At 40.9% G+C, this 11,756-nt stretch overlaps 1 protein-coding gene across 1 annotated transcript; it reads right to left on the bottom strand.

The window, feature by feature from the left end:
* Positions 1-2,515: 2,515 nt before the first annotated feature.
* socs6a (suppressor of cytokine signaling 6a) lies at positions 2,516-8,038 on the bottom strand. The gene is made up of 3 exons (XM_076761755.1): positions 7,660-8,038; positions 7,128-7,197; positions 2,516-5,932 (listed from the first exon to the last, which is right to left on the bottom strand). The coding sequence occupies exon 3, from the start codon at positions 5,804-5,806 to the stop codon at positions 4,196-4,198; it is 1,611 nt and encodes a 536-aa protein (XP_076617870.1). The 5' UTR covers positions 5,807-5,932; positions 7,128-7,197; positions 7,660-8,038; the 3' UTR covers positions 2,516-4,195.
* Positions 8,039-11,756: the final 3,718 nt, after the last annotated feature.

The raw sequence follows: 11,756 nt of genomic DNA, 5'->3' as shown, positions 1-11,756 counted from the left end.
ACAGTAGAAGGCGGAGATGAGTCCTTTTATGATGGAGGCATCTCCATATGACATGTGACCACCAGTGTGTGCAATGAATAAATCATCCTTAAGCGGGCAGGGAGAGTAAACAGTTGTGTATCTTCACCTCAGATGCCTGGAGAGGCCTGTCAGACACAGCAGTTAACAAAGCCTACCTCCTCATCATCATGCAGACCGTGTTTCAGCACATCCAAGTCCAAACCTGACACCATTACCCCCCCCATCCCTCCCCCCCTCTACAATGCAAGAACTTGCTCAGTGTTTCTCTAGAGTCGACTTAAAGTGAAGTTAAAGCAAGGATGGTTGCAATGCTGCTAAGCTTTCCCAAGAGCCTCCGCTTCACTCGGCTGTATTTAAAGACCGCCTGGATTGTCTTTGTAAATTAGGCAACCAGAGCTCTGGGATTAACTGCCGATTTGTACCCAGCGTGAAAAGAAACTCCTCGAGACCTCCATGATTTCATCTATTAACACAACTTCAAGCACAATCGGGCTCTCGTCGAGTGCATCGCTGGCTCCGAGCTACGGTGCGAGTCAAACTCTGAATGCAAGGTGCTTAATGGAGCCGCGAGCCGATGTGAGAGACGCTCCTTTTATATCACTTCATATGAGAATAAGACGAAAAAAGTTAAAGATCTTCCTCTTTTTTTTTTTAGAATATAGTTTTTTATTTATAATTTATAATTGGCAGATACAAAAAACTCTTGAACTGTATCCAAAGTGTGCAATAAAATCACTGTTGATTTTTTTTTTTTTCTCCAAAAGAAAAATACAAAAAGACCATCTACTTTGGAAAGTTGACAGTTGACAACCAATGTAAACTGGAGTGAACTGGTAATTCTACAGAGGGTTTACTAATCGCTACTAATGCTCTTTTAACTGACTACAGTTTGTTAACAAGTTGCAAATCTGCTTTGCTCTCCCAAGATGATAACCAAAGTCATTATGTGTACATACATCTACATTGGTGACATTCTATTTCCCCATTGTTAAATACAAGAAAGGCAATCATATCCATAAGCAGCACAAATGTGTATAACACATTAAAATGAAATAAGAGTTTTCAAATTGTACCAAGATGTTCATGTGAGAGAGGGTAAACAAAAAAAGGTAAAGGGGGGCGCATTTCTAAACATAATGTTGTAAACAATCACCTTCACTCACCGAGATGCACAAAAAAAAAAAAAGAAAGAAAGAAAAACACGTTGGAGCTTGTTAAGTGCTAAACAGCTGTTATTAATTCAAAATGCTTCAGCAGTCTGAACAAGCATCAACCTCTGGAACCAAACGTTGAAGGCAATAATGCTTAATAATAAACTAAATAAGTATTTAGAAAACTCACAGCAGCAACACCACATAAATCTGGTTCCTGCTCGTCAAAGTCGGATGACAGATCGCAAATTTAAATGGAAATACAAGTGAAGGAACATTGTATTTAAAAAAAAAAAAAAAAAAAAAAAAAGACTAACAATTTACTTTCACATTTCAACTGAAACACATACACACACACCCCAAAAAGTAAAATCTAATTTACATCCACATTCTCGCCGTGATCCCATTCCTTGACAGCTCGTGAGCATTAGCGGAGGCTTTGATATGATGCTGGTGCCTTACCCTTTATATCCCACAGATATGACACAAACAATCTCGATTCAATCTAAACAGTTACATGAACACAGAAGGACAAATGTGTGACTACATTGCTTTTTTTTTTTTTTTTTTTAAACCGCCATCTAAAAAGGACAACTCTAGGCAAGAGAGGATCCAAAGCACGTCAATGGAGAATATTCAAGTGCAAAATGTGTCAATGTAGTTTTTATGACGCTCATGCTTTCTGAAACTGGTCCGCAGGCAGATAAAATGGGATACCTCAAACAAGCGTACATTCCTTTTGTACAGCCCCGTTCCCCAGATGGCAAATATCACAAAAAAAAAAAAAACTCACATCAGGATTCTAAAAAGAAAAATACATTTCTTGTACACAGAATGTCCAGCCAATGTTTGTGACAGAAAAAAAAAAAACCATCCCTCTACACTGCCAAACACAACCTAGAGCCTTCATTCCTATGCAACTCAAAGCTTTAAAACGCTAAGTCTTTAAACATGCAACACCATCCAAAGTTCCTATCTAATTTCTGCTGTGCTAGACTCACGGTAACTTCCTCAGACACCAACATTTCCAGCTAACTAAAACTAGAACTACGCGCTAACGACCTACCAAAGTTGTCCGAGAGATCATTTCCCAAATACTTTTAAGGACACTGATGTCAAAAAAGATGCTCATTCATCATGTGAAAACACAATTCCCTGTCAATGTATCCATATAAAGCACTTGCGTAGCATACTGTGTGCTCTTCCCTTTACTGTGGCACAAACAGCCAAGTAGAGACAATCTGTGGGGTAGTGCAGCTCTGGGGGGACAATGTGATGGCAAAAACTGTATATATATATATATATATATATATATATTTTTTTTTTTTTTTTTTTTTTAATGTCCTTGAAACCCATATGACATTAATGATGTAACCATGCTGCTGTGATTCTAGGTTTTGTCATATGCTGAAACCCTGGCATCACTCCAAGCTGGCAAGGAGGACTTAACCCTGGCTTTCCCAAGTCCTTTTTCCTAAGCTCACACCAGGTTTGGGACTTCTTTGATCTGGGTCCAGCTTGTTGCCGGAGTTAAGAGGCTAAAAAAATGGCCATCCCTACATACAGATTCAGGTCAGTTGACTAGAGGTCTGTTTTTCAGTTGGAGGTTAATTGAGGGCAACTTTCTTTACTTACAAACTGCGGAAAGTGAATGCAATTGTGCATCAAACAGCCTTTTACTCAGAGTTGCGCTTAAACAACACAGCCAAAATCTTTCACCCTTTTATCTCCTCTCATTTAGAGGAACTCTATAGTGCCATTAACTGACAGTCTTAAAGCCTTTACTACATGCAGATACAAGCATTACAGATAGTGACAAAGTTGTTAGGCCTGAGCGGCGGTGCAGCTTTTGTAACATTCCTAATGCAGAAAGATTTCACTTTTAATGTTAACATATTTCTAAAAGGTTTATACATCAACTTGAAGCTGTTTCTACAAACAGCGTTAAAATCCAGCATCGTCAGTACCTTTAGGCTTGCACATTATATAATGGCTGTATGCAGCCATACAACTTAAGGCTACTCTCTGACCAAACCATTCAAGGACTCTCACAGACCGGCAAATTTTAGACATCTTTTGCAACAATAAGTTGGAAAAACCTGGTAAACCCTTTTGAATCTGAAAGGGATTTTCATGTTTGTACAGTACAACTGAAAGTAACAAACATGACTAACTAAAAAAATGAAGCCAGCACCAGTCTAAGCATACTGAAGCACAACTGTATTTGTAGTATGTCAGCTAGTACCATGCTGTGACAGAGTTCAAAAATACTCGAGGAAGAAAGAGCATCCGCTGGACAAGTAGTCAAGTGTGAAAATGAGCAAAGATCTGGTTAACATGGAAATCACAGGCTGGCCATCTTCACTTGTTATACAATGAAGCCTTTCTATTTGACTAATTGCATAGTATAAAAGCAGAATGATGTTCTCATTTGCGGTCTGATCATGCTGAAAAAGAGGAGAGGAATGCACAAACTTGACAGGTAATAAAATGCAAAAGATGTTCAAAATTGGTCAGTCTGCAGAGAGCTTCGAATTTGATCTCAAAACTTCATTGTAGCAATACTTGTTCCATCTTTTAAATGTACAATTTAGTGGAGAGAAATTAAAGGAATTTTCTAATTCTGAGTGGAATTTTGTTTTTCTTAATCACAGATGGCAAATTTATGGAAATAAGCTCTACTTGCACAGCTGGATGTCACACTTGACCATACATCACCATGCATGTCTAATGTCTGCACGTCACGTATGCAACTAAGATAACTTGGCTGTATACCTCTGCTGTTTTTTTTTTTGCAGTAGATTATGTGCAGGCCTACGTTTCTGGAAGTGGAGCCTTCTAAGACCAGCGAAAAAACCCAGAACAGTGGAATGGAGGACTTAACAGTGACAGAGTCACCTGGACACAAATCAAGAGCCACCAGAACCAATCATCTCAAAACTGTGGTTGTCTGTAAACCTTGTTTAAATCTCTTAACTGAACACAAAAGTGCAAATTGCTACCACTGTCCTGTCTCTGTGTCCTCAGTAGTGCTTCTCCTGCAGATAATCTTTCATCTTGTTAGGTAAGGGCAGTTTCTGGATCAGGTCTATCCTTGTGTACTGTCTAATGACAAAGCGACAAAGATACTGCAGGGAGCGCACTTGCATAAACCGAGATACTGGGTTGGTTAGTCTGACAGGGTAGGTTGCAGACCCTGGTAAGCGAGACCTGGAATAGCAAAAAGCTCCATTCTCTGAGTCTTTGATAGAGTGTTCGATTAAGTCAACGATGGATGTGTGTCCCTCCACATCAGGCTGCTCATAGAAGCTGAAGCGTCCGTTGGAGTGTTCAATCCGGGTGTGGAGGGTTTTGCTCTGGGACCTGAAACTCAGGCTGAGAAGGTACCTGTCGTCTGAGCTGTCTCTGACCAGGAATGAACCATCAGCTAAGTTCACCAGCTTTTCCTCTGCCTCCCAGCGTGTGATGGGGCCCCAGTACCAGCCCTGCCGTGCCAGCTTCTTCAGCTCCTCTGTCAGACTGGTGACGACCATGGGCCCGCTGCTCTGGACCGAGTCGTAGACCCGACTGACCCCAGGAGCTGAATTCGGGTCAAAGTTGAGGTGGTGTCTTACCCTCTCAGCAACCTGGCTGTCTGAAGAGCTGAACCCTGAAAAAGTCCTGGGAATATGTCCATTACTTGTTATGGGCGGCAGGAGTGGAGAGAGGGGAGGTGGGACCTCTACTCGAGAGCTTTGGAGCATCACACCAGCAGAACCGATGAGAAGACTATTCACTGAGGTTTCCATGAAGAGATCCGGAGGCAGCCCACTAACCAGTTCATGTTCCTCCTGCCCCTGGTCTGTGTGGAGGGATCCATTGTCCGCTTCAGTCACCACCTCCATAGGAGAGGAGCTGTCCAGGCAGAAGGAGTGGGACCCTTCCGGGTACATTCCCTCATCTAAAGGCATTGTGTACTGGATGTAGTCCTGGGGAGTCAACCCCAGCACCACAGGCACGTCATTTTCATCAATATTTAGATGCAGCTCACCGTTTTGTGGCTGCTGGAGATTCTTTAAGGATTCTGCTTGGTCCTGAAAGAGCCCTTCCATCTGGTAATCATGAAATTCCTTCCGGACACCATTTAAGTTGGGACTTGGGCTGGGAGAGTGAACCATGGCTTTAACCTTTACCTCCATCTTGATACACGCCTCATCAGAGTTGACTGACCGCAGAGGCCATGGTGAGGGGCTATAATGGTGACTCCGTAGGGATGCAGATCTTAGGGGTCTCTGGGCTTTCACCTCATTGAAGCTGATGGGCACAGATGAGGATGAGAAGGTGTCGTCGTCATCCACTGAGCCTATGGCAGAGGAGCTGCCTTTCACTTTTGCCTTCTGCTTGGCAGACAGCCTCCTCTTTAGTGATCCCATCAGGCCCTCACTCTTTGAGCGGCCCTTATTCTGGCCTGCTTTGTCCTCTTCACCACCAAGGTCACAGCCAGAAAGCTCTTTGGTGTAGCAGCCCCCAAAAAGTGACTCTTCCTTAGAAAACTCTGTAGTCACCGAGGGCTGCTGGAGCATGACAAAGTCACCCTCCTCTTTGCCCTTTATGCTGAGGGACTTGCGGATGGTCTTAAGGCTTATCTTCTTCATTCTGACAGGCCCTCCAAAGTGGGGGCATGGGATGGCGCTCCTCGTATCCTGATGAAAGTACTATCCACAGTGTCCTCCCATCAGGCCACACGAAACAAGTCATGCATACAGTGGAGCCATCAAACCCTGCAGGGAGAAAAAAACATATTTTATGTTTAGTCTTGCAATGTTTCAGAAAGCAACACACATATCACAGCACACTGAAAATATTTAAACACAGAATACTTTTTGTTGTGTTAACTGTTGAGGCAGCAACTAACAATCCGTTTAGATACAATTAATAACAAAAATAATTTCTCAATTAAACATTTGATCTACAAAACAAGTCAGACATCAAAAACGCTACTTGTAATTTCTTAAAACCTGATATACAGTTATCAAATGTCTCATTTTCTCAGGCAAACAGTCAAAAAGCTCAAGACACAGACAGAGAGAGGCAGTGAATCCTCACGTGAGAAGCTGGACCCTGAAAATGTTCGACATTTTAGCTTGAAAAATGAATCAGATTAGTCAGTTATTAAAATAGATTATTTTTCTGTTGACTGAGTAATCGTTTCAGCTCTAAACTCTGTATTTTCAGCACCACAGATTTAAACAATAACTATGAGATCAAAGTGCTGACTTACAGATGAAATGTAATTTTTCCATCCATGCTGTGTGCAAATTGTGGCCCTTCTACATAACAGTCCCTGACCTTAAGGGGGACAATTTTAATGAGACCAATTACACAAATAAAACACAAAACCATTGGGTTTAATATCTTTTTGCAAATCCTTTGTTTCATTGACTGCTTTAAGTGTATGATCCCCAGTCATCAACAGATGCTTGGTATTTTCCAATGTCATGCTCTGTTAGGCCTGTGCTGCTGCTGCTGCTGCTGCTGCTGTTGTTTATCCTTTTAAACTCCTGGGTTTTTTCAGCCTGTGTGTTTAGGATCACTTTCCTGGTGCATTGTTTACTATGGACTATGTATAAAACTGGCTACAGTTCCTACACTGCTCCCCCAATACAGATGTAAACACCTTCAAAGAGCCATTTAATTGGTAGCCTGCATTTCTACCTCGCAGTCATTATTTCATTTTAAAAACAATGTGTCAAACAACAGAAAATGTGTCACTGCACAAATATTCACTGACCACACTGTATTACAGTCATGATCTTACGAAGTGAATAACAACTGCTGTTCCATCTGTTGGAAAAATAAATAAATAAATAAAGCTTTGGCTAATCAAGACTCTAACAGTATCTTAAGACATGTGCCACTTGAAGCACCTAAATAAAGCTGCTTGATAATCAAGACAGCTGCAATCTGATTACTCACCATTATGTGCAGGAAAATGGTGACTCAGTTGGATGGGTCAAGTTCCACTTCCACCACCTTTCATTTGATGCTATGAAAAACAAAGGCAGCTCGTTTGAGAAGTTCAACACTTCTGATTTGAACAGATGTTGTAAGGGAACAACACGTAGCATGTAGATGTATAATCACCACATGAAACAAACAGTATGTTAATAAAGCCAGCGTTAGCATGGCTTGTCCTGACCTGGCAAGGCCTACGGACACAACAGCATGCCTTTAGCTTAGCTGCGCTTGATAGTGTGTGACTTTGATGGCAATACTGTGAAACTGTCTGCCCCAACTACGATTCAGTTGGTACACTTATAATAATATGGTCATAAGAACCAAAATAAGGTTATTCGACATAAATCCCTCATTTAATAGATGCTGGGTTGCCTGCATGCTAACATGAAATGGCTAACAACCAGTTAGTTTGTTAGCACAGATCTTACTTTCAAAGTAAATCTGTATCTGCGAACATTTTTCTAAATATGCACATTATATTGTCTCTTACCCGGTCACTTCTGCTTGTCTTACTAGGCGAAATAACCCAGAGGTGTTGGCATTTGTCTTGGTCAACACGTTGATGAAACGCTCGCCCCTTAACGATTGTTGGCTAACGTTAGCTCGGCTAATGTTAGCTTACTACCTTAGCCAATCAGCTAGCTTTGTTAACGTTTGTAGAAAACATCACCGTTAGCTTCTCTTCAGTCAGCTTCTGCGCCCAAACCAAAGTACGAAGCGTCGATGTGGCCGGATTTGGTCCTTCTCTAACAGTGCGGGTGGACATTGCCGACTAGAATGACACAATAAGGTGGCATTTTTCTGTCTAGGTTAGCTAACACTTTGTAGCTTACGGCCTCTTCCTTTCTTCCTTTGTTGCCTGTTGAATTGTGCGAGCAGATTCAGATGCAGCGAAGCAGCCACACAGAGCAGCCACAGCAAGTTTTCACATCCCAGAGGCAGAGGCGACCCAAACACTCAGAGATCATGTGCACGTTTTCACGAAATCAATGAAAAAATAGAAACGTACAAAAAAACACACCTAATCTGTGACATATGTTTGCATTTAATGAAAATGAAAAGCATGTTTTGTATTTATTAAATTAGATTAGGAAAAAGGATTTGTTCATTTGGTCACCTTAAGAACAAAATTTTGGGCCAATGAAGTGAATAAATTAACTTAACTGACTCAAGAAATAAATAATGAATACATATATAATGGGACTAGATAATAAATAAAAACATATAGCGTGAGTCAGTGGTTGGTACTATAACACAGCATTTGTTGTATTTCTGTTGAAGCAAAGAGGATGTAAAACTGTTTCAGTGCATGCCAATGCATAAAAATTCAGTACACACAGGTCATTACAAAGGATATGCAGAAATAGACATGAGCGTGTTTCACCACAGAAAAAGAGATTGAACAAGAATAATAGCCAAACCAGGAGAAAGAACTGCAGAAATTTGCAAATTCAGTTCCCTCATAATAGCAGGGGCAAAAACCATCTCCCTGTGTCACATGAAATTATTAGATATGCAGTCCTTGAAATAATTTAGCATTTTTCCGAGTGACTGAGGATTATTTTGGTTATTTTGGCTGTTAAACTCCCCCCAGAGAGTGACTTTAAAATGCATGATCCAAGTTATTTGGAGTTTTCTTTTGGAGACTGTAACATGGGAAGATTGAGTGTGACACACATAATGAAAAGGATTTTTTTTTTTAATTGTCTCTTTCTTATATCCAAGGTGCCAGGTCTTGAATGCTTTTTGTGGAGAAATGTGACACTGAGTTGTGTAGTTCTGTAGCAGTCAGTGTATGAAGACAGCTGCTGCTTATGAAGCATAATTTTTTAGCTCTGGGTTAAAGCAAAGTTTCCTTTTCATTGTTTTCAGCTTGTTTCCGTATGATTCACACCATGCAGTTTAAAGTTTCAAATACAGAATATAACTATCCCTGTGTGCAATAATCAGGATTAAATTTTCCACTACAGATATCAGATCACTGTAGAACTATCAACCGCTACACCACTCCCACCCCCAAAAGCCGTCTGTGCTCAGCCTTTACGCAGGGAGGTCTTTCTAATTTGTATTCCAGAGACATCAAGTTGGCTCACCAAGTATTTTCATGTATTTGATGCGGCAACTAAAACTTGAACTCTGAAATGTTACATTGGTTGCCTAATTAGTGTCAGTATTGTTTTAAACTAGATTGTGTTTACCACTGCCAGGCTAATTTGGTCCATATACTGAACATTACATTGTTTTTTCCACACTGTCAAGTGTATGGCAGTCCTTCGCCAACCTGCTTAGGGCAGCTGTGTGCAGACAGGCTCTATGCAAAGACTCTAATTACCAGGCCCTATTAGGGTTGATCAGGCTGCCTTCACTTGATGTGTTGGCACAGGAGGGGAGGGCTGGTGGAGGGGGAGGGAGGAGGGGTGGCAGCTCTTAGATATAGCACCAAGGACACTGGGAAGCAAGGATGCAATGTTTCTACAAGCTAAATTAGATCTGACAAACAAACTTTAGTGTGGTTGATATTTGTTGCCAGACAGTAAAAACAAGTAAATATTCAGCTGTGGGCATAGCCCAGCCTGTTTTGTCATGCCAGGATAAACAGATCAAATAGTTACCATTAGCGGCCTGTTTAGATTTTACATAAATTAAACTCTAACAGTTTGATAGGAATGCAGTAGCGATCTGCATGATGTTGCCAAACATATGAGGGCATCTGGAACGTCCCTCTCTCTCTCTCTCTCTCAAGATCAATATTTCCAAAAGAATTTGAATTTATGTATAAGCACGACTCAAAGCGGCGAACCTGCAGTCGGGATGGAACATTGTACACACGGAGCGGGCCAAACACTTTAATGAGACGTCTCTACATGTAGCCCCTCATGTTTCATCTTAATTTCAAATGAACACTGAAATCAGCCATAAATTATTTGCACAATATGTCTTGCACTTGCGTCTGTTTGACTCGGTCCTTTGACTTGACTCCTCTGCCGATGGGGGATTGTCAGGGGGTGGGCCCCTCGGTGCCCACCCTCATGTCCTCAACACTTGCAGCGGAGCGGAAGACGGGTACAGCAGGCATGTCAGACAGTGACAGGACCAGTGGGACCACTTGGGTTTTGTTTCAGGAATGACTGTGTGGAATAACATCGCCTCATTTATGGTGAGGATGATGTCCACACCTCTGCCTCATTGTTTCTGCGTCTCACTGTGATTTCAGTGGATTCATTCATCTACTTCTTTTTTTTTTTTTTGCAGTCTTTAAAAATCAAAGAGTGCTCCGTAGCTGAATCAGTCCATCACAACACTTTTTCCCTCCTTACATAAGAGGTCTTCTAAGTTAGTGCATTAATTACTGCTACACCAGGTGCATCCACATACAATGTAATGACTCAGCGAGAGAGACTTGAGCTCCGTCCAAACGGCTGCCTGGTTAAAACAATGAATTAATCGTCTGTGCTTGCTTATGTTCATCAGCTCTGTTCTAACCTCACCCTTAATTTCACATTAGCAATTCCTGAAGTACCTCCTTGCATTTGTCGCCATATGGGGTGCTGAATTTTAGACAATTACAATAATGATATGATTAATTAGCTGATTTGACCTTGTTTTACGCATGAAATGCTATGAGGGCAACATCCCTTCGCCCAGCAGCCCTTCTGAAGCGTAGTGATAGACTCACTGAACATGGCTTAGTTTACTTCAGCTTCCTAATATTTCTTTTTACACTTACTTTTAAAGTCCTTGAATGTGCTGAGAGGGACTGTACGGAAGTTATTAGGGGAAGAGAGGAGGTTAGAAAGGGGGAGGGTTGTGTGTTTTTTCTTTTTATTGGCAGGTAGTTTGTCTTTTTTCGGAGAGCACAGGAGAGTCTTTTAATTTTTACTAAGTCCAAATTTATATTTTGGCCTTCACTTGTGAGGAGACAAAAAATTTTCCATTGTTTGATGGCTTACTTTTTTCATCCCGATTCAACTGGGTAAAAATATCAGTTATGAGAAACACACAATACACATGGTATTTTTATGCATATCAGTGATTAAATCTTATCTCTCTCATTATTACCTCCTTCACTTTAGTGCACATCATAACAGAAAGTTATATGTGCCAATATAATGTTCTTATAATATTCTACTTCTAACGTACACAGTGGCATCACTGGTAGGTATTATGAAAATTATTATTCCATTAATGCATATATTAAGGCTTAAATTACAGTACAACAATTTGTACTAACTGATTACTATTTGTTGAGATATCGTCAAGGCAAGGGTCTAAAGAAAACATTAGTAACACTATAGAGGGCAATGCATTTCAAAAAGAAAAATACAAAATTGAACAACCCCTCCCTATCCCAATATTTTCACACAGTCCCTAATTAGTTGTGATTTTGCTCCATGTTTTAAGCTTGTAGGTGAAAAACCATACAGTCACACTTCTTTTCCAGCTTCTGCATATACAGAATTTAGTCTCTACCAGCTACCTCCAAAATTGAATGTACATCAGCAGCGTAGTGACTTCTGTCCAGGTTGGCCAGTATGGTCAGAGGCAGACGACTCATGATCGGCATTAACCATGGTGAGCATCCAGAGA

This window comes from Chaetodon auriga, chromosome 21 (genome assembly GCF_051107435.1).
Source record: "Chaetodon auriga isolate fChaAug3 chromosome 21, fChaAug3.hap1, whole genome shotgun sequence".
NCBI lineage: Eukaryota > Metazoa > Chordata > Actinopteri > Chaetodontiformes > Chaetodontidae > Chaetodon > Chaetodon auriga.
The sequence above is the reverse complement of the archived record's forward strand: the minus strand, read 5'-3'. Positions and strand labels throughout refer to the sequence as shown.

Bases quoted from the DNA above. Each gene is read 5' to 3' on its own strand.
- socs6a (XM_076761755.1), bottom strand. From the start codon at position 5,806: ATGAAGAAGATAAGCCTTAAGACCATCCGCAAGTCCCTCAGCATAAAG.